Below are 23,766 nucleotides of genomic sequence, written 5' to 3'. Positions count from 1 at the left end.
AAATCTTCTCAAAAGGAAAGTCGGACGGGGAAATAGTACAGAGGAGACAGTACGGGACTCTTAGAACTGCGAGGGTCTCAGAGGCCAAAGAGGTCGACTATGGAAGGGACAGCTCAGGACAAACGGACGATGAATATCAAAATGTGCTGTGCAATGAACTGTGAACCTGGAAAAGGATGTACCCAATACTGCATGCTCCACCATGTTGAAGTTGGACCGTTAAGTAAAGTTCTTTTTTATAAAATGGAGTGGAAGTCCCTAAATGTGTGTGGCGGCTCCTGAAGTGGAAAAAACGAAGACCGCAGAGATCTGCAACCAAATCGTGAGTGTTACACACCACACGTACAACACCGGAGAATTTGGACATTTGTTTTTGTCAGGGAGCCAGGGTGTAGGAACACAGCAGCCCCTCACCACTACTACCACCCTGCACCCCTCACACATGTAACTAACACTGGACTGGAAAACTGAACTTTTGTCTTATAACAAGCACTTTTGCTGCAGCTCTCACAGCTCTGCTGTATTGTAACACTATTACAACCCTGATTGCCCGTGAGATGGAAGCCGGAGCTGAGAGGAACCTGCAGATGTGTCCGGTATAATAACACACAGCTCTGCAGTGAGATCAGGAGAGCAGAAAGCGGCCATCAGACTGGTAACCATTACATATCACACTAGTAACTCCTCCTTTCATTAACCCCTTAACCCCCGAGGGTGGTTTGCATGTTAATGACCAGGCCAATTTTTACAATTCTGACCACTGTCATTTTATGAGGTAATTACTCTGGAATTCTTCAACGGATCCCCCTGATTCTGAGATTGTTTTTCAGCAGCAGAAGGGAAGGAAGGGAGACACAGATTCTCTACTTCGTGGGTAGGCGGAGCCCCATAGGATAGTCACCTCAGATTGGAAAAAGACGATCGGCCCCTCCAGTATAAAGGCTCCTCCTACTCCCATGTTCATCAGTCTTTTTATCTGAGGTCTCAGAGGATAGTCGCTGCTTCGGCAGCTCCTCAGAAGAGTTGTTATTTTATATCCAGCGAGTCCTGGACCCCCCGTGGTCTAGAGGTCTCTGGGGGTCTCGGCGCTGCTGAGACCCCTGACTCTCCCCTGGCAGCTCTGTGTACCCCTTGAGGAGGTTCCCACTTATGCCTGCCGGCCCCGGGGGATACAGGGCGCTCCCTGGCGGAGGCGCACACCACACATCTGAGAGGGTCCCTGCGTGCTCCGCCATAGAGGGGAGCAAAGGGCCATGGCGCCACACATCCCTGAGGATCCCTGTGGCGTTCAGCCGGGTAAGTGCTCTTTGGTCTAAAGAGTATCTTTGACGGCTACGGCAAGTGTACTGCCTGTGTGTTTCTTGTCTATTTCAGACGCTGCCTTGACTGGGGAGCAGAGACGGAGGCCAGTAATTTTTATGTTATTTTTTTATTTGCGCATGCTTTTTCGTTTTTGCTTCCTGCCTTCATTGAGGCAGGAAGCTCCCTGTATTGGCGCGCGTTTTCTTGCTTTTATTGACTTGCTTCCTGCCTTCATAGAGGTAAGAAGTTTTCTGCCCTCATTTTTGTTGTTTGAATAAGGCGGGGCGTGGCCTAGTGGGGGCGTGGCTTAGCGTCTCCTGGCTTCCTGCCGTCATTACTTAGGCAGGAAGCGCTTGGTTGAGCGTGCGCTGGCGGTCCCTGCTTCTCCCTCCGGCGTCCAGCGGCGCCTCCTGCTCTCTGCTCCCCGTCCGTCCACACACTTAGGAGGAGCGGTCGCCGCAGTACCGGTGAGTCCCCTCTGCCTATGGCAGGGGTTCTTTGTCAGTGCTGTCTCTCCAGGCTACCTATTAGGAGCACTGCCGCTTTCTCTCCTAAAGCTATTTACTTCACTGACCTTTTAGGCTGTGTAGTATTATAGTTGCTGTGATGTTAACCCCTTCTGAAAAAGTGGAACTTTAGGGGAAACACATGGTGTTTAAGGGAGTTTCCCCCTATTGATTTTTTGCTCGGCATTTCTGGGGTAGCTCTTTTCTAAGGGTGAGCTTTAACCCTTCAGAGCCTGTCGCATATATATATATATAAAAAAAAAGTGAGTTTTGAAAACAGGCTGTGCAACTTTCACACTTTTTTGCCATCCTTGTTGTACATCCTGGCATCTGGTGTGGGTGGCATGTCGGATCAGGGGCCTGGGAGTGCGGATCGTTCTCCTGATCCGTTTCAGGTTCAGTCGCACGCCTCTGATACACTCAGGCCTTCTACTACATCAAGTTCAACGCTCAGTGATGTTAAGGTGGAGACGCTCTCTCGCTCCATTGATAGTCTCTCTAGTCTCCTGGGACAGTGGGTGTCAGCTAGATCACACCCAAGGCCACGAGGTAAAAAGCGCTGCAAGACTATGGTGGCGTTGTCTCCCTCGCAGAGCGCATCAGAGGCTTCGGATTCACCAACAGATTCGGTTGATGAAATTTCTGAGTCCGAAGAGGAGGATCAACAGGATCGCTCTGTTTCTCTTTCTGGTCGCGTAGATGGGCTTATTAAGGACATGCGGGAAGTATTAGAGCTGTCTGAAGAGCCGACAAGACCGTCTAGGTCGGGCCGTCTGTATCAGAAGACGCGCCGTGTTCGTTCTACATTACCTGCGCATGAGGAACTTAACGAAGCGGTGGAGAAGGAGCGTCAGTGTCCAGATAAACGCTTCCGAGGAACGCTTTTTTTTTGATGCCCTATATCCCTGTGCCAAGGAGATGGTTACTAATTGGGTTCCCTCTCCTGAGGTGGATATATCTCTGTCTCAGCTGACCAAGTCTTCCCTGCTTCCTGTTAAAGGGAGAGCCAATCTTCAGGATCCTTTGGACAGAAGATCGGAGTCAGCGGCGAAATCCATCTATGAAGCCGCGGGTCATGGTTTCCGAGCGGCCTTGGGGGCCATGTGGGCCGGTGAGGCTTCTCTGCGGTGGTTGGATCAGCTGCGTGCGCCGTGGCAGGATGGGACTTCACGTTCAGAAGTGGAAAAGCTTTTTCAGCGAATGGAAGAAGCTATGTGTTATGGCAGAGATGCAGTACTGGACACTGCTTCAATTCTGTCCAGGGCTCAGGCTTCGGCAGTCACGATTAGAAGGGCTCTGTGGCTTAAACAGTGGACCGGGGATGCAGTATCCAAACAGGGATTGCTTAGTCTGGCATATAAGGGTGGTCAGCTCTTTGGTTCAGATCTTTCGGAACTAATTGCCAAAGCTAAAGCTAAGGATGTTACTCTGCCTTCGAAAAAGGCAGTGGCATCCACAGCCAGCAGGACAGGGCCCGGCAGAGGTCTTCGGTCCTTTCGGGCCAGGGGACGATTCAGTCAGCCTTCTTGGAGATTGGGTCGTCCCTCATCCTCCGACAGACCTGCCCAGAAATCTTGTACTCCTTGGAAGCAACGGTCCCGTCAGGACAGACGGGAGGTTGATAAAAAGTCCGCTAAGGCTGACTGACGCCAGGGATCCCCCCGAGGGCTCTCGGGTGGGAGGTCGTCTGCTACAATTCGGGTCGAACTGGGCATCCCACATAGCAGACGCCTGGGTGACACGGGTTATGTCGGCAGGCTATTTCATAGAGTTTCATTCGCTGCCTCCAGACAGGTTTCGTCTGACGGGCATTCCGTCCGTGCCAAGACTGGCTGCCGCACTGTTTCAGGAGGTCGACTCTCTCCTACTGCAGGGTGTGGTGGTTCAGGTTCCTCCGGAAGACCAGGGAAAGGGTTTTTATTCCAACCTTTTTGTGGTCCCCAAAAAGGAGGACAAGTTTGGTCCGGTGCTGGATCTCAGTGATTTGAATATTTACGTCCGGAAACGAAAGTTCCGCATGGAGTCTCTCCGATCAGTGATAGCGACCCTGTCGCAGTACGATTTCTTGGGGTCCATAGACATCCGCGACGCCTGTTTGCATATCCCTATCGGCAGGGCTCACCAGCTTTTCTTGCGTTTCGCTATAGGTCAAACCCATTACCAGTTTGTGGCCCTGCCTTTCGGGTTGGCCTCAGCTCCCAGGGTTTTTACAAAAATTCTGGCTCCTCTCATGACGCTTCTTCGAAGACAGGGGGTTACGATCCTCCCCTACCTGGACGACCTGTTCATAGTGTCACCCACAGCGGAGGAGGCAATAGCGGCTCGCGATCTCTCCCTTCAGTACCTGATGGACTTCGGGTGGCTGATCAATTGGAAGAAATCGTCATTGGAGCCAGCACAGTCCATTCTTTTCCTGGGGATGCAGTTCGATACTGTTCGGGCAGTTGTGTCCCTGCCTCCTGTCACACAGACGAACCTTCGTCTTCTGGTCCAGGCTATGAGGTCGGCGCTGTCAATGTCCCTTCGGGAATGCATGCGCCTTCTGGGTCAAATGGTGGCAACTATGGAAGCAGTACCATTTGCACAATTTCATTCCCGGGATCTCCAGAGCCTTATTCTGACCCATTGGGATCGATCGCTAACTTCTCTGGATCGCTCGGTCATTATCTCCTGCAGGGTGCGAGAATCTCTTGGATGGTGGTTACGTCCAGAGACTCTATCCGTTGGGAAATCCTTCCTTCCTCCGAGATGGTCGGTGGTGACAACCGATGCCAGCCGGACAGGCTGGGGGGGAGTTTGGAACGACCTCTGGATTCAGGGAGTCTGGTCGCCAAAGGAGTCGTCTCTCCCGATCAACATTTTGGAGTTGAGAGCAATATTTCTCTGCCTCCAACATTGGACGGTCTTATTGAGCGGTCTACCGGTTCGGATCCAGTCGGACAATGCTACGGCTGTCGCGTACATCAACCACCAAGGCGGGACGAGGAGTTCCAGTCTCATGTCGGAGGTCTCTCGGATCCTGGTCTGGGCCGAGTCCAAAGTTCCAGCAATCTCTGTAATTCACATTCCAGGGGTGTTGAATATCTCGGCGGACTTCCTCCGTCGCGAGCAAGTGGACCCTGGGGAATGGAGTCTCCATCCAGAAGTGTTTTCTCTGCTGTGTTCCCGTTGGGGGACTCCTCAGGTGGACTTGATGGCATCCAGGCTGAACGCCAGGGTTCCGACGTTCATGTCCAGGTACAGGGACCCGGAGGCTTTGGCGGTGGATGCTCTAGTGGCCCCGTGGGGTCAGTTCAAGCTGATCTATGATTTTCCGCCGATATCCTTACTACCTCTGGTGATCCGACGGATCAAACTCGAAAGGGTATCAATAATTCTGATAGCACCAGACTGGCCGCGGAGGACATGGTATTCGACGCTGGTGTCTCTTCAGGTGGCACCTCCGTTTCCGCTGCCCCTTCGCCCGGACTTGCTCATTCAGGGGCCCATTCGTCATCCGGACCTGAGGTCCCTTCGTTTGACGGCGTGGCTCTTGAGACCGAGATCTTGACCCGTCGCGGTTTTTCGCCCGAGGTCATTGCTACCTTGAGGGCGGCCCGGAGTCCAGCTACGTCCAGGATTTATCACAGAACTTGGGAGTCTTTCTATTCATGGTGTTCTGGATCCTCAAGAAACCCGAGGGTTTTTTTCATCCCCAACTTCTTGGCCTTTCTGCAATCTAGTCTGGCCAGGGGTTTGGCAGTTAGTACGGTGCGGGGACAGGTATCTGCTCTTTCCGCACTTTTTAGGAAGGCTATTGCGTCTCGCAGGGATGTGCGCTCTTTTTTTCGCGGAGTCGCACGTCCGTTTCCGCCAAGGAGGGCAGTTGTGGCTCCATGGCGGCTTAATCTAGTCCTGGAAGCCCTTCAGCATAGGCCTTTTGAGCCTATGGATTCTGCTAAACTTTCACTACTTTATTGGAAGGTGGCCTTCTTGGTGGCAGTCACCTCTTTGAGAAGGGTATCGGAATTGGCAGCACTTTCTTGCTCACCTCCTTTTCTGGAATTTTTTCCGGATCGCGTGGTGCTTCGTACTCGTGAAGATTTTTTGCCTAAGGTAGTGTCACAATTCCACATTAATCAGGACATTGTGTTGCCTTCTCTTTGTCCAGGACCTAAGAATCCAAGGGAGCGGGCCTTGCACTCGTTGGACTTAGTGCGGGCATTGAAGTTCTATCTTACGATCACCCAAGGTTTTCGGAAGTCGGACTCTTTTTATAATTCCGGCAGGTCGTCGGCGTGGTCAACGTGCTTCCAAAGACACGATAGCTCGGTGGATCCGTTCAGCTATCCTGGAAGCATACCGGCTCAAGGGCGAGCCTTGTCCGGTTAAAGTTAAAGCTCATTCCACGAGAGCCATTGGCTCATCGTGGGCTTTTCGTCAGGGGGCCTCGGAAGCGCAGCTCTGCCGGGCGGCCACCTGGCGCTCCGTTCACACCTTTACTAAGTTTTATAAGGTGGACGTAAGTGCTTCAGCTGATGCGGCCCTGGGACGCAGGGTCCTGCAGGCAGCGGTAATTTAAGTTATCCCTTTACTTAGTTTTCCGTTATTTAGCGCGGTTTGCGCTCTTGCCTAAGTTTTGGGGTATGGAAGCTTCTGCCTCTATTTCCCACCCTTAAGTAGGTACTGCTTTAGGACATCCCACGAAGTAGAGAATCTGTGTCTCCCTTCCTTCCCTTCTGCTGCTGAAAGCCGGATTTTGGTAAGAACTTACCTGTAAAATCCTTTTCAGCGAAGGAAGGAAGGGAGACACAGCACCCTCCCAGGGCAGAAGTGTTTTTTTGTGTTTCTAGATGCAGCTCGTCTCCTTCCTGATGTCGATCTTCTGGACTGGGTTTAGCGCTCTACGGCTCTCCTTCCATTTTCGCCAGCTCTACACAGTTGTCAGGTCCAATGGGATATGCCTAAGACTGTGTGTTTCTATTACATAACCTGTTTTCTCTCATTTCTGAAATTTCAGAAGGGGATATGTTGTTCTGCTGGTTGGTCTGCTCTTCCTTAGCTTGTGTACGGACTGATGAACATGGGAGTAGGAGGAGCCTATATACTGGAGGGGCCGGTCGTCTTTTTCCAATCTGAGGTGACTATCCTATGGGGCTCCGCCTACCCACGAAGTAGAGAATCTGTGTCTCCCTTCCTTCCTTCGCTGAAAAGGATTTTACAGGTAAGTTCTTACCAAAATCCGGGTTTTAGTGATATATTGTACTTCATGATTGTGGTAAAATTTCTTCGATATCACTTGCGTTTATTTGTGAAAAAAACGGAAATTTGGTGAAAATTTTGCAATTTTCAAACTTTTAATTTTTATGCCCTTAAATCAGAGAGATCTGTCACACAAAATAGTTAATAAATAACATTTCCCACATGTCTACTTTACATCAGCACAATTTTGGAACCAAAATTTTTTTTTGTTAGGGAGCTATAAGGGTTAAAAGTTGACCAGCGATTTCTCATTTTTCCAACAAAATTTACAAAACCATTTTTTTAGGGACCACATCACATTTGAAGTCACTTTGAGGGGTCTTTATGACCGAAAATACCCAAAAGTGACACCATTCTAAAAACGGCACCCCTCAAGGTGCTCAAAACCACATTCAAGAACTTTATTAACCCTTCAGGTGCTTCACAGGAATTTTTGGAATGTGGAAGAAAAAAATGAACATTTAACTTTTTTCACAAAAATGTTACTTTAGACCCAATTTATTTTTTTTCACAGGGGTAACAAGAAAAAATGGACCCCAAAATTTGTTGTGCAATTTCCCCTGGGCACGCAGATAACCCATATGTGGGGAAAAAACACTGTTTGGGCACATGGCAGGGCTCGGAAGGGAAGGAGCGCCATTTGACTTTTTGATTGTAAAATTTGCTTGAATAATTAGCGGACGCCATGTTGAGTTTGGAGAGCCCCTGATGTGCCTAAACATTGGAGCTCCCCCACAAGTGACCCCATTTTGGAAACTAGACCCCCCCAAGGCACCTATCTAGATGCATAGTGAGCACTTGGAACCCTGAGGTGCTTCACAAATTGATTCGAAAAAGTGAAAAAAAACAACACTTTTTCATTTTTATGAATCAATTTGTGAAGCACCTAGGGGTTCCAAGTGCTCACTATGCATCTAGATAGGTGCCTTGGGGGGTCTAGTTTCCAAAATGGGGTCACTTGTGGGGGAGCTCCAATGTATGGGCACACAAGGACTCTCCAAATGCAACATGGTGTCCGCTAACAAATTGAATGCAAAATCTGCTCAAATTGTTAGCGGACACCATGTTGCGTTTGGAGAGCCCCTGTGTGCCCAAACATTGGAGCTCCCCCACAAGTGATCCCATTTTGGAAACTAGACCCCCCAAGGCACCTATCTAGATGCATAGTGAGCCGTTGGAACCCCCAGGTGCTTCACAAATTGATTCGTAAAAATGAAAAAGTGGAAAAAAAAATACTTTTCCATTTTTTACGAATCAATTTGTGAAGCACCTAGGGGTTCCAAGTGCTCACTATGCATCTAGATAGGTGCCTTGGGGGTCTAGTTTACAAAATGGGGTCACTTGTGTGGGAGCTCCAATGTTTAGACACACAGGAGCTCTCCAAACGCGACATGGTTCCAATTTGTTAGGGGACACCATGTTGCGTTTGGAGAGCCCCTGTGGGTCTAAACATTGGAGCTCCCCCACAAGTGACCCCATTTTGGAAACTAGACCCCCCAGGGAACTTATATAGATGTGTGATGAGTCCATTGAACCCCCAGGTGCTTCACAGAAAATCATAATGTTGACTTGTGAAAATTAAAAAAAAAAACATTTTTTCCACAAAAATGCAAAAAAAACTATTTTCACAAGGGTACCAGGAGAAATTGCACCCCATAAGTTGTTGTGCAATTTCTCCTGAGTACGCATATTGTGTTGGAAAAAACTACTGTTTGGGCGCATGTAAGGGCTCGGAAGGGAAGGAGTGACGCTTTTGAACGCAGAATTTGATGGAATGGTCTGCGGGCGTCATGTCATGTTCTCAGAGCCCCTGATGTGCCTAAACAGTGAAATGCCCAACAAGTGCCCCCTTTTTGGTAGTGGTAGTTGATTTTTGAATTTTGTAATGTAGTGTTATACATCAGTTGTGTAGGACAACCTGACGAACACTACACAACTGACGTATGACAACCTGACGAACACTACGTCAGCTGTGTAGTGTTCGTCAGGTTGTCATACGTCAGAAATTAATTTACTAGTCCATCGAAGTATGGTACCTTTTGAAGCAGTCTTTCATACACAGGCCTGGTTTGTCAGGGCAGGTGTCACATTGATAAATGGTGTCCTTGCGTATTCCACTTTTATAACACACTCGGCACCTCTTTTGTGACTTTCCTTTTTTTCCGCTGTGAGGGATCTGCCCTGGGAAATGTTAGCCTGGTACAATTCTCGGTCCTTCAATTCCAGAAGTACTGGGGCCCGCTCTGCCACCGCTGCCAAATATCAGGGCCTTGATAACTGTTTCCTGAAACTGAAGATACGACGCAGAAGTCTGGCCTGCACATTGTGACAGAAGGAAAGCGTTGTGCATTGCCATCTGTACAATGTGCACGGCCAGCTTCTTGTACCACACTCTGGCCTTTCTCAAAGCACTGTACGGCTGGAGGACTTGATCAGAGAGATCAACTCCCCCCATGTACTTGTTGTACCCCACTACACAGTCTGGTTTGACGACCTGTGTAGTGGAACCTCGTACAGTGCCGAGTGTGCTGCCATCACTATGTATGGTGGTCAAGAAAAGGACATCCCTTTTGTCCTTGTACTTGACCATCAACAGGTGGTTGCTACATTGGGCTCTGCTCTCACCCCTTCTGAGCAGCTGCCCAATTAGCGTCTTTGGGAGGCCTTTCTGATTTTTGCGGTACGTCGCTCAGAGAGGGACTTGAAGAGCGGGATACTTGTATAAAAGTTATCCACGTAGAGGTGATAACCTTTATCAAGCAGTGGGTGCACCAAGTCCCACACAATTTTCCCACTCACTCCCAGAACAGGGGGGCATTCAGGGGGTTCAATCCGGGAGTCCTTCCCTTCATAAACTCTAAACTTGTGAGTGTATCCTGAGGTACTCTCACAAAGTTTATACAGCTTGACCCCGTACCTTGCCCTCTTACTGGGCAGGTACTGCCGGAATCCAAGCCGCCCCTTAAAAGAGGAGACCAGTTAGAAAATGATGAAGAGGGGTTTTGTTCTAAAAATTGATGAGTGTATAAATTAGTTTGGCCCACCATGAGGTTTATAAAATCCTCAGAGAAAAAGACTTTGAAAAAGTCTATTTCTGTGAGGCCTGTGGTGTACAACTTGATTCCTGATTCCGCCACGAAATCAGGAATCAGCGGCTCATAATTTTCGGGGGGCGAAGTCCGTATAGGCTCAGTAGTGGGGGGCGCTGGAACATCTCTCCTGCGACGACGGTGGGGCGGGCCAGCAGAACCTGAGGAAGAAGAGAAGGAGGAAGACGACGAGGAGTTGGAAAAACAAAGAAATGTGGGATCCTCACCCTCACTGTCAGTGTCGGAGGCAAGAATAGCGTATGCCTCCTCCGCTGAATACTGAGTTTGGGATGAGCAGGACATTGTTTGTTATGTATGTGGTGCGTGTGTGTCAATACTTTATTGAGAGTGTGTGTGTGTCAGTACTTTATTTAGAGTGTGTGGAAAAAGGAAATACTGTATGTGGTGCAAACAGCAAGCACGAGTGTGGATTGGTGAACTATGTCACCGATCAATACTCGGCGGCTGCTGGATGTGCGCACAGATGTGTGGGGAGTGGGAAGAGGGGAATTGGGTTGGATGAGGGGAGATCAGAGATTACTTACCAAAGTCCTCTCTGTTCTTCTTTCAGGACCGGGAGCCCGGCGCTGGAGACCGGGAGCCCGGAGCAGGAGACCGGAAGCCCAGAGCAGGAGACCGGGAGCCTGGCGCTGATGACCGGGAGCCCGGAGCAGGAGCGCGGGAGCCCGGCGCTGGTGACCGGGAGCCCGGTGCAGGAGCCCGGAGCAGGAGACCAGGAGCCCGGAGCAGGAGACCGGTGCTGGAGCTGGAGATCAGAACCAAAAGAATTAACAGGGACACTGGGGTGAGGCGGATTGGGGTGGGAAGGGGGGTAAAAAGACAGGGGAGTGGGAAGAGGGGTAAAATGACAGGGGAGTGGGAAGAGGGGGATTGGGGTAGATGAGGGGAGATCAGAGATGGACTTACCAAAGGGTCAGCAGGACTGGAACAGAAGACCCAGAGCAGGAGACCGGGAGCCCGGAGCAGGAGACCGGGAGCCCGACGCTGGTGACCAGGAGCCCGGCGCTGGTGACCGGGAGCCCGATGCAGGAGACCAGGAGCCCGGTGCAGGAGACCAGGAGCCCGGTGCAGGAGACCAGGAGCCCGGTGCAGGAGACCAGGAGCCCGGTGCAGGAGACCAGGAGCCCGGAGCAGGAGACCGGTACTGGAGCTGGAGATCGGAACCAAAGGAATTAACAGGGACACTGGGGTGGGAAGGGGGATAAAAAGACAGGGGAGGGGGATTGGGGTGGATGAGGGGAGATCAGAGATGGACTTACCAAAGGGTCAGCAGGACTGGAACAGAAGACCCAGAGCAGGAGACCGGGAGCCCGGAGCAGGAGACCGGGAGCGGAGCTGGAGACTCGGACCAGAGCTGGAGACCGCTGCAGGATGCAGAAAAAAAGGTAAGGGGGGTAAAAAGAGGGGGGTGGGGGGATTGGGGTGGATGAGGGGAGAACAGACTTACCAAAGTCTTCTCTGCAGGATCAGCAGCAGGCTCTGGAGCAGGAACCACAGCGGGTCAGGAGCAGAAGATCCAGGACGCTGAAGCAGAAGATCCAGGAGCCGCGGCAGCAGCAGCAGCGACTGGAACAGTGAGAAGATGGTCTTGTGGTGTCACAGAATATTCTGTGGCACTACAAGGACCAGCACAGACACATCAGATGTGACCACTCTGTAGAAATCCTCACCAAGTGTGAGGGTCTGCAGGGCGGTCACAGGGTGATGGGGTGGTGACAGGTGGAGGTAATCTGATTGGAGCAATCATTGATGACATTGATTGCTCCAATCAGAGTACCTGAATACTGGTGACCAGGCGGTCACAGGGAGGTGTCACCTCTCTGTGACCCCCTGTGGTGCATGTTGTGCCCCAGCCATTTGATTGGTGACACTGATTGCACCAATCAGACATGGCTGGAGCAGAGCATGCACCACAGGGGTCACAGAGAGGTGACACTTCCCTGTGACCACCGGTCACCTGTATTCAGGTACTCTGATTGGAGCGATCAATGTCATCATCGATCGCTCCAATCACAGCAGTCTGGGGGCTTAAATCACATTACAGGGGGTCATGGGGCGGTGACAGGCTGGTCACAAGCCGGTCACCGCCCCATGACCGCCCTGCGGCCGCGCTACGATCGGTGCGAATGATGTGATCGGCGATCGCACCGATCATAGCAGTCTGGGGCCAGGGCTGGGGTGTCCTAGCAACAGCCTAGGATTGGTGCTCTTAGGAGCACCGATCCTAGGCTGCAGTTCACTGTTTCCGGCAATCACATTGCCGGAAACAGTGAGAAATGCTGTGATTGGCTGTTCAGATTTGAACAGCCAATCACAGCGATCGCTAGTGCGGGGGGGCGGCGACACTCCCCGGGATGATGACTCCATCTACCCAGAGGTAAGATGGCATCGTAACTTTAATGCTGTCACCGCAACTTAAGTCGCGGTGCCGCATTAAAGATATGACGTACTAATACGGGTCTGGCTCTTAAGTCCCAGGGCACAGACGCGTATTAGTACGTCAAATGTTGTTAAGGGGTTAAAGATAATCTGCTAACAGATTCCCTTTTAAAAGTGGTTGATTCACTAAAATAACTCTATTGATAATGGAAGCCGCCACAGCGATCATCTGGGCACTGTCAGGCCGGTTTCTCACAGGTCTGGCAAGCAATAGATTTACCAGAGGAAGTTTCTGTCCTGTATGGATTTGTCGTGAATGGCAGCCATTATGGTCAGCAGCTTATCACTATAGTACACATAAGGGGTTCTCGAGCAGGGGACCCCCTCCGGTGACGCGTACTTGCCTCCTAAGAGTATCCCTTTTAGAGTTCACTGCCAAGAAGAGTCTGTGTAGTATTTTGGCCCAGTAATGTTGCAATTACCACTTTTTGTCTTTGGAAAGTAATACACTCTCACAAATGGCTTAGCTCAGCAGACATCAGTGAGAGAAAAAATGCAACACCCTTGACAGGTGATCAGTTGAATTCTCTTTTTCAATCATTGTTTTATTTCTTCTATTACCTGAATTTGCAAGTTTATGGAACGTGTGACAGTGAGATACAGTGTCCTTAAAAAGTGCTGATTATTGCATATAAGAAGAAGAAAGCTTCCTCAGTTTAATAAATAAAATGTGATTTATTTCTGTCCTCTTCGCATTTTAGACTTGTTGCACAGTTGTAACATTTCTGAGCTGACTTTTTTTTTTCCTTTCTGAGCACGATTATTAAAGTCTATGGGACAGGTTTGTAGTAAGTGTCTAATACTGTTAATTTCATAATGCGTGCCCCATATTCTCACCATCATGGATACAAGTGATCACATAAATACCAGCCCACCAGAGTAGATTACACCTTCTATGCTTGTCTCACGCATTGTAAGATCTGCATGGAGGAATGGGCCAACATACCAGCATCAGTGTATTCCAACCTTGTGAAGACTTACAGAAAACGTTTGACCTCTGTCATTGCCAACAAAGGATATATAACAAAGTATTGAGATGAACTTTTGTAATTGTGTGATTTGGCAAGAAATTTTTTTCAAATTTTTAGTATTTGGTCATGTGATTTTCAGGATTTGTTTTCTCATTTTATCTCTCATGGTTGAGGTCTACCTATGATGTCAATTACAGGCCTCTCATCTTTTTAAGAGGGAGAACTTGCACAATTGGTGGCTGACTAAATACTTTTTTTTCTCCACTGTATATCTACATATCTTCTGTCTTTTAATTTCACTCTCTTTATCAGGGAAAAACAAAAAATACAATAATACAGTACTGTGATGTGCACGAGATCCTAAATCCCTTGAAGATTTAGCAGCAATGTGTGGGGGGTGTCATAACCTGGTAGCTTTGTCATTCAGGAATCTAGGAAAGCTGTGTAAGAAGCCTTCTGGGACTAGACTGGCAACCCAATTGTCCAATTATTGATCTTTCTTTTTGGGCTTTATTGGAACTCGCCTTGAAGTCGTTACCTATAAATTGTGTTAGTTGAAGCTGTGGATGACAGTAAAATCTCTAGTTCTATCAGCGCCTAGAACCTCTCATGAATGATGCCGCGTAGAGGACTCCATTTCTTTTTGTATCTTCTCTTTGTACATCATGTGACACCTCCTTGAATGGTTATGATGGTCTTATTGATCTTCTGTGTTTTCTTTTAGGAATTTGTCAAACTGGCTAAGAGACTGATGAGTGAACCAGACCTGAAAAGGAAAATTACTAATAATGCGAAGAACTATATTTGTACTCACCATTCATGGGAACTTGAAAGGGAAACCTATCAAAATCTTGTTCAAAGCTGCCTGACTGAAGAACTTTGAAGTGAAATGAACCCCATAGATATATATGTACTTCATCTGCTTCTGATTGACTAAATAAATTCATATTGTGAATTTATTTTTTTAAACTTTAAGATAAGGGATGTTTTTAAAAATTATATGTAAACTGTTTTAACCCCTTAGTGACCAGTAGATGTCTTTTTACTGACCTGCGATATAAGAGACTAGCATTCCCCGACAGGTGACTATCCTGTAATGGTCACCTGTACATTATAGCTGACAACTTGCTGCATCAGCCACGATCAGTGTTGGCATCGACCATGCAGGTTTAACCCCTTAGATTCTGCTGTCAATAGTGACCACAGAATCTAAATAGTTAGAGTATGGAGGTCCCTCTTTAACCTCATCCGCACTTTGAGATCTTGATTGTGTGGTCCTGATATCTGTCTTGGCAGTTCATGGCCAAATAACGGCCTTAGAGTCTGCGGGTTATAACGGCCTGTATAGAAGTTATTTAGGTGGTAAAAATAAACTTTTTCATTCTTGTCATGCCACTTTCCATTACTTCCTGAAAAGAACCAGAAGGGTTAATGAACTACATGAAAGCAGTTTTGAATACGTTGAGGGGTGCAGTTTTTATAATGGTATCACTTTTTGGTGGTTTCCAACATATAGGTGTCACAGGTGTGTCGCCACGAAGATCGTCGCGATTACACAGCCTGACTTCTCGCAGCTGAGTTTTTGGTGCTTGGTGTTTTTCGACAGGGAGGGAGTTAATTCTCTCTCTCTGTGCTAGACGAGGCCCAGCCTCGCCCAGCTGCAGTTAATTCTGCAGTATTGGGACTCCTTCAAATACCTGCTGTTCTGATAGGGTAGTTGTCGGTGAAAGCTTTTCATGCAGACTATCAGAGTGATACGTGGTATTGTGGAGTTAGGAGCGAAGTGTACTCGGTGTGTTTTTTTCCCTTCCTCGCTTTATTCTTTATCCCCTTACCCGTTGGTGTTCCCTCCGTTGTAGTGGTGTAAGTTTTTTGTATGCGAGGTGGTTTTTGGTTCGCTCCTTGTTCTGTCTCGTTCGTCTTGTACTGTGTTTGGCATATACGGTCCTGTCCCCAATTGTTGTGATCGGGGTCCTTCTCAGGACTAGATTACTGAGGTTCAGGGATTCTCAGGAGGTAGGTTTACGCTGGCGGCCTGGACCTCTGTACCATCAACAGTACCTCCAGGTAGAGGGATTAGGCAGGGCCCCAGTGTAGGGTCAGCATAGGCTCCTGACCTCCTGAACGCCGAGACAGAACAATAATAATAGTTAATAATAGTGAAAGGTAAAGTCTTCAATCAATTTCCAAGACTAATTCGCTTCTCAAAAAATAGTTAAACCAATGAATTTGAGGTCCTTGTACTGAACTATTGAGGCTAGGACTACATGGCGACTTGTCAAAGATTGTTTGTTTATTGCCGCTGCTACCTTGCAACGTAATGCAAATGAATGGAGATGCATTGCAACCCTCAATGCCGTGACAAGCAAGCCTCAAAAAATTTGACTTGCTTGTCACAATACCCTAGGGGTCGCACTGCAACCCCATTTACCTGCATTACATTGCAATTTGCAATGTAATAATGGCGCATAACAATCGTCGACCTCACAACTTGTGACCAAAGTTACCAGGGAGCCCTAGCCTTAAACTTCTTGATGTCTCCAGGATTTAATTAGTAAATAGTATTGAGCAAACGTGCTCAGATAACGTGCTATCCAAGCATGCTCGAGTGTTATTTAGGTATCTTCGGCTTGCTCTACTAATGTTTGTCTCCACGTGGCTGCATGTTTTGCAGCAGTAGATAGATGCAACAAAGCCGGTATTGCCTAACGAACAGGCAATCCCTGCATGTGTTGCATCTGTCTACCTCCGCAAAGCATGCAGCTGCAGGGACTCAAACGTATTAGCAGAGCACGCCGAAGATTCTCGAATAACAGTTGATCATGCTCAAATATCACGTTATTCGAGCATGTTCGCTCATCACTATTAGTAAAGTACAAATATTAAGTAAAATCTGCATAAAAAGTGCAAAACGACATCTTCCATTCAAAGAATGTCTGCATATAGTGTAAAAGAAATACATAACTAGATTTACTGTAGACGTAACGTCTTACATTATTCTTGGTTGCTTTGTCTCGGTCACATTTTTGCCTTTCACCTTATTTCCCCTTTTCATTGGGTCAGTGAATGTACACTTGGCATCTTTAAGCCATGAGTTTTAACCACGGCTGTGGAGTTCGGTAATCCAAACCTCCGACTCAGACTACTCCATTTCCCTGACTTCCTGCCTCACTACTGAGCATGTACATAAAGTGCAGCACATATTCATCTTAACTAAAAGCCTAAATCCTTACATCAGGAATAGAACAGACATTTATAGGACATTTCAGAACTTTCCCAAATTCTGAAAACATTTACAGCACATTCTGCAGTGAACTACTGTACCCAATTTATTATATATGTTCGGACCATTTTATACTGACTCCACCAAAATGGACCCCTACTCCACAGCCCTGGTTTTAACAATAGTTCCCTAGATGACTTTCTTTGGTCTGCAGCATAACACATTTTTACTCTTTATCAGATCGTATCACTGTATTTTTTTTGACTAGAAGAAACACGTTTGGAGACAGCTTCCTATGACCAAGGAGAACACAATACACAGCGTTCTTCCATATCACTGACAGAACTATGCAGCGGCTTAGTTCTATCCTGTACAGCTTAACACTGATCAGACTGATCGGTGAAGGGCAGGAGAGGAAGCTCGTAGAACCTGCGCATCACTAAAGCTATATAAATGCCGCAGGTACTGACTAGCTTAAGAACCTTTCAGGTCACTTTATCAGTCGCATATCTGGAAAGAGCTTCAAATTTAATTTTGTCTGTATATATCAGAGCTGTGTATGTGCATGCATGTGTGCATGTAGCAAAGCTGCGCATGTATATATACAGCAGAGCTAAGTGGTGTGCATGTACTTAGAGTGTAGCGGTATTGTGTATATGTGTGCTGCAGAGTGTACATAATGTGGATTCTGTAAAGCTAGATGTGTATAATACACATGCTGCAGTGAAGCACTAACAGATCTATTACCTCCCTGTATATAAGTTTACCTCTCTGAGAAGTTTTAATTAGCAGGAAATATGTTTTTCATGTTTTCTGCTGTGTAAACCTGGGGTGCGTCGTATGTATATTGAGATGCGTCCTATAGTCTGAAAAAAAATGGAAGCTGGTTCATTCTTTTCAGTGTTCAATGAATGTTTCTATTTTATGCTGCAGGCAGGTAATATAAGTTGTGTTAAAGGGAATCGGTCAGCAGGTTTTGCTATATATTCTGAAGACCGCATGCTCTGTAGGGATTAAAACACAGATTTCAGTGATGCCTCTCATCAACGCATTGTTTACATGCAATGATTGTTTTAGCACCAGAAGCTTATCATTTCTGGACTACAGCAAGCAGGTGCCTGGTAGTCCAACTCCACCCCCTTTTCTGATTAGCATCTCACTGTCTATAGATATTTAGACATAGAAAGCCTGGTGTGGGTGGGGTTAGCTGTGGCGTGGGCGGGGTTAGCTTTCTCAGCTCTGCTGCATTGCTAAATCTAAAAGCTCTGATAGATTACAGGGTGCAGCAGTTCTGATACAAAGTGATACATCATTGGATTCAGGGTCTCTTTATCTACATCATGCTGCTCTCAGGTGAGGTAGCAAAAACCTGCTGACTGTATTGCTTCTCATTAAAGGGAATCTGAGTCTACAGTTTGCAATAAATGTTGAATTTTATATGCTGCATTATTTTACTTCAAATATTACTTGAATTCCTATTAGAATAGGCTCATAAGAATGGAAGCTGTTGATGGCTTTAAAGAGGAGCTGTCGCCAGGTCAAAAGTGGACAGTTTTCGCTCCAATTTTGTTTCCAACTGCTCCCCTGAGTAATCCGTTTTTTGTTTTTTTTTTTGTTATTTTTAAATCTGCCATATGTTTCCAAAGATATGGTCCTTTTATGTTTAGTGTTAATTTTTATGGTCTTTACCAAGGGGGCGTGACTCACAGGGTAATAATCCAGAACAGCGTAAAGACTTGTCCCCAGAGGAACATATGATCCACACCCCCTGGATAGTGACATAAAAATACTATTGAATAAAAAGGCCCATATCTCTGGAGCCATAAGGTGAATTAAAAACCAAACAAAGAAACTGCAGACTAGGGGAGCAGCGAAAATAAAACGTCCTCTTTTAGTAATTTTTCCAATCTTCAGAGGCAGACACTCTTTATGATGTCTTTCCTCTGTTTGTTTCCCACCTCTCTATATTTACAAAGCTGGAATCCAAATGCACTTCTCCACAACCATGATTTGTCCAACTTGTTCTACTCTTTTCTTAGAGATAATCTGTGATTTTTGCTATCTAATCTGTGACCAGCATAATGTAGGGGCAGAGACCCTGATTTCAGATTATCACTACCGGACCAGTAAACCTCCTGCCAGATAGTCCAACCACATCCCCACAACTGATTAGCAGTTTTCTGCTTGTGTACAGTGTACACTGCTGTCAATCAGTCGTGTTGACAGGGTTATACAGAGCTCAGCATTCAGGGAACTGGTAGATCTGCAGCAAATAAGAGTGCTTTTATCAAAACTGCAGCAACCAGTAAAATAAGTGATACATCGCTGGAATCAGGGTCTCTGCCCCTACATCATGCGTTCTCAGGTGAGGTAGCAAAACCTGATAACAGATTGCCTTGGACCCAGGGAGAGGGAGCACCTGCTTTGTTTGTTGTTTTATTTTTAGTTATTTTAGAGCATATTAGGGTTTATTTTCCTAAAAGTGGAAAACCCCTTTAAGCCTGTCCATTTGACATATGTTTTATGCTAATATTAGGATGTAGACACGTGTATAAACATCATCTTTGATATCGTCTGTCAGGTACACTATTTTAGACTTTGGGGCTTGTATACATTGGTGAAATACTTGTCTTGCTTATTGGTGGAACGTAACATTTTTGCTACATTAGTTAACATTCACTAAAAACCGTGTGATGCCCCCTATATAGTACATTCTGAACCATATTCCTAAAATATGGTAAATGCCTATTGTACAATATGGTTCTTTTTTCTAAACCATGCTAGATTTAGCAATTACTTTTCAAAAATTCTATGTATTTTTTGTTGATAATTGATTAAATGCTAGATGTTTAAAAAGATAGATTCTAATGAATGTAACTTTAAAATTTGCTTTTATACTGTATTAAATAGGACCTGTTTTTATAAAAGTGAAAGTGAACTATATACTGTACATTTACTATACTTTTTTAACTGGTGCTTTGTGAAAAAAATGCTGTATTGGTCATAAGTAGGGTTGAGCGAGTATGTTCTGTCCGAGTATGCTCGGGGCGAGCTCCGAGTATTTACAGCTGCTCGGTGATATGGTTGAATCGCTCCAGTGTGCATGATTTGCAACTGTTTGACAGCTTTATTACATGTGAGGAATGTGTAAGAAATAGACATTCCTCACATGTAATAAAGCTGTCAAACAGTTGCAAATCATGCACATGGGAGTGATTCAACCATATCATCGAGCAGCTATAAATACTTGGAGCTGGGCCCGAGCATACTCGGCGAAAGGGTTAATAGAACATACTCACTCACTCAACACTAGTCATCAGGCATTTATTTAGCATTTTATATGGGCATGGGTAGTGAGAAGGAAAACAGTAAGTTGGACACCAGAACACTCAGAATATGGTACTTTGGGGGACATTTTAGCCAAACAGAGGACTCTTTTAAAGCCCCTTGTGATTAGGACTGAATGGGTCTTAATATTTGGTCACATTTTTTGCCTTTCCTCTTTTCAGCACCCATAATTTTTTCTTTATTATTTACAGTTAGGTCCATATATATTTGGACAGAGAACATTTTTCTAATTTTGGTTCTAGACATTACCACAATGAATTTTAAACAAAACAATTCAGATGCAGTTGAAGTTCAGACTTACAGCTTTCATTTGAGGGTATCCACATTAAAATTGGATGAAGGGTTTAGGAGTTTCAGCTCCTTAACATGTGCCACCCTGTTTTTAAAGGGACCAAAAGTAATTGGACAATTGACTCCAAGGCTATTTCATGGACATGTGTGGGCAATCCCTTCATTATGTCATTCTCAATTAAGCAGATAAAAGGCCTGGAGTTGATTTGAGGTGTGGTGCTTGCGTTTGGAAGGTTTTGCTGTGACGTAAACATGCGGTCAAAGGATCTCTCCATGCAGGTGAAACAAGCCATCCTTAAGCTGCAAAAACAGAAAAAACCCATCCGAGAAATTGCTACAATATTAGGAGTGGCAAAATCTACAGTTTGGTACATCCTGAGAAAGAAAGAAAGCACTGGTGAACTCATCAATGCAAAAAGACCTGGGCGCCCACGGAAGACAACAGTGGTGGATGATCGCAGAATAATCTCCATGATGAAGAGAAACCCCTTCACAACAGCCAACCAAGTGAACAACACTCTCCAGGAGGGTAGGCGTATCAATATCCAAATCTACCATAAAGAGAAGACTGCGTGAAAGTAAATACAGAGGGTTCACTGCACGATGCAAGCCACTCATAAGCATCAAGAAGAACAAGGCTAGACTGGACTTTGCTAAATAACATCTAAAAAAGCCAGCACAGTTCTGGAACAACATTCTTTGGACAGATGAAACCAAGATCAACCTCTACCAGAATGATGGAAAGAGAAAAGTACGGCGAAGGCGTGGTACAGCTCATGATCCAAAGCATACCACATCATCTGTAAAACACGGCGGAGGCAGTGTGATGGCTTGGGCATGCATGGCTGCCAGTGGCACTGGGTCACTAGTGTTTATTGATGATGTGACACAGGACAGAAGCAGCCGAATGAATTCTGATGTATTCAGAGTCATACTGTGTGCTCAGATCCAGCCAAATGCAGCCAAACTGATTGGTCGTCGTTTCATACTACAGATGGACAATGACCCAAAACATAAAGCCAAAGCAACCCAGGAGTTTATTAAAGCAAAGAAGTGGAATATTCTTGAATGGCCAAGTCAGTCACCTGATCTCAACCCAATTGAGCATGCATTTCACTTGTTAAAGACTAAACTTCAGACAGAAAGGTCCACAAACAAACAGCAACTGAAAACCACCGCTGTGAAGGCCTGGCAGAGCATCAAAAAGGAGGAAACACAGCGTCTGGTGATGTCCATGAGTTCAAGACTTCAGGCAGTCATTGCCAACAAAGGGTTTTCAACCAAGTACTAGAAATGAACATTTTATTTACAATTATTTAATCTGTCCAATTACTTTTGGTCCCTTTAAAAACAGGGTGGCACATGTTAACCCCTTAACTACCGGTACCGTATTAGTACGCATATTTGCGTACTGCCCGTTCAGTGAGGGCTCCGGCGCTGAGCCCTCACTGAACCGAGCACATGTCAGCTGATTATTACAGCTGACATGTGCCCGCAACAGCCCCGGGTGGAATCGCGATCCACCCGCGGCTGTTAACATGTTGAATGCCGCTGTCAATCTCCGACAGCGGCATTTAACGCACGCTTCCGGGTAGCGCTTCATAAGCCCCGCCCACCGGCGACCCCGTCACGTGATCGCGGGTCACCGATGGGTGGGCATGACAACCCAGGGTCTGCAGCAGACGCCTGTGGTTGTCATGATCTTGTCGCTATGAGCGCCACCTAGTGGTCGGCGCTCATAGCACAGGACCATTTCTGCTGCATGCAGGGGACCTGCTCGTCCCCTGTATGTAGCAGAGGCGATCGGACAGTTGCTGCTTCTAGTCTCCTATGGAGACTATTGAAGCATGTAAAAAGTAAAAAAAAAAAAAGTTTTTAAAAATATAAAAAAAATATAAAAGTTTAAATCACCCCCCTTTCGCCCCATTCAAAATAAAATATATATAAAAAAAACCCTACATACACATATTTGGTATCGCCGCGTTCAGAATCGCCCGATTTATCAATATAAAAAAAGAATTAATCCGATCGGTAAACGGCGTAACGAGAAAAAAATTCTAAACGCCAGAATTACGTTTTTTGGTCGCCGCAAAATTGCAATAAAATGCAATAACGGGCGATCAAAACATCGGATCTACCCCAAATGTTATCAATAAAAACGTCAGCCCGGTGCGCAAAAAATAAGCCATCAATCAGCCCCAGATCACGAAAAATGGAGACGCTACGGGTCTTAGAAAATGGCGCTATATATATATATTTTTTTTTTACCAAATTTTGGAATTTTTTTTCACCACTTAAATATAAAAGAACCTATACATGTTTGGTGTCTATGAACTCGTAATGACCTGTAGAATAAGAAGGGCAGGTCAGTTTTAGCATTCAGTGAACGTGGTAAAAAAATTAAATAAAAATCAACTGTGGTATTGCACTGTTTTTGCAATTTTACCGCACTTGGAATTTTTTTCCCGTTTTCCCGTACAGGATATGGTAAAACTAGTAATGGCGTTGAAAAGTACAACTCGTTCCGCAAAAAATAAGCCCTCACATGGCCATATTGACCAAAAAATAAAAACGCTATGGCTCTGGGAACAAGGGGAGCAAAAACGAAAATGCAAAAATGGAAAATGCTCCGGGGCTTAAGGGGTTAAGGAGCTGAAACTCCTAAACCCTTCATCCAATTTTAATGTGGATACCCTCAAATGAAAGCTGAAAGTCTGAACTTCAACTGCATCTGAATTGTTTTGTTTAAAATTCATTGTGGTAATGTCTAGAACCAAACTTAGAAAAATGTTGTCTCTGTCCAAATATATATGGACCTAACTGTATATTTTTTTAATTTATATGTGTATATGAAGCTTTCTTTGATATCTTTTTTTAGCACTGTTTTGGGGTACATATCGTGTAATTTATATAAAAAAAATATTTTAAAAAAAGCAATTTTTGGTTTAGTATTTTTGTTTATATTTTCTACTGTCCATATTTCACATAAGTAATCTGTAGAATGGATTCTGCAGGTTATTACAGTTTTGAGGATACTGAATATCTGTAGGCTTTTTGTGTTTTTGCTACAATATATGTATGTAATAAAATGTATTTTCTATGAAAGAAAATCAGATTTTTTTTTTCGTATTCTTTATGGCCTAGTTTTAGATTTACATTTTTTTTCCATAGGTGTGTTGCTAGTTTAAATACAGTCATGGCCGAAACTGTTGGCACCCTTGAAATTGTTCCAGAAAATGGAGTATTTATCCCAGAAAATTATTGCAAATACACATTTTGCTATACACATGTTTATTTCCTTCCACAAAAAGAAACAGATAAAAAAAAGTCAAATT

At 45.7% G+C, this 23,766-nt stretch overlaps 1 protein-coding gene across 2 annotated transcripts in view; it reads left to right on the top strand.

Annotated features, from left to right (window-relative positions):
- GLT1D1 (glycosyltransferase 1 domain containing 1) overlaps positions 1-23,766 on the top strand; it is a 205,030-nt gene that overhangs the window by 111,454 nt on the left and 69,810 nt on the right. Inside the window, exon 12 of one of the 2 annotated variants that reach the window (XM_073676138.1) lies at positions 14,294-14,960. The exons of the other annotated variant lie outside the window; for it this stretch is intronic. Within the exon in view, the coding sequence (XP_073532239.1) occupies positions 14,294-14,452 (159 nt within the window). The 3' untranslated portion in view covers positions 14,453-14,960. Of the gene's footprint in view, positions 1-14,293; positions 14,961-23,766 lie in introns of those variants that run through there. 2 annotated transcript variants of the gene reach the window in all.

This window comes from Phyllobates terribilis, unplaced genomic scaffold, assembly GCF_046119375.1.
Source record: "Phyllobates terribilis strain yellow unplaced genomic scaffold, ASM4611937v1 Scaffold_1__5_contigs__length_1240528914, whole genome shotgun sequence".
NCBI lineage: Eukaryota > Metazoa > Chordata > Amphibia > Anura > Dendrobatidae > Phyllobates > Phyllobates terribilis.
Note: the sequence above shows the minus strand (reverse complement) of the source record. Positions and strands in the feature narration are given on the sequence as shown.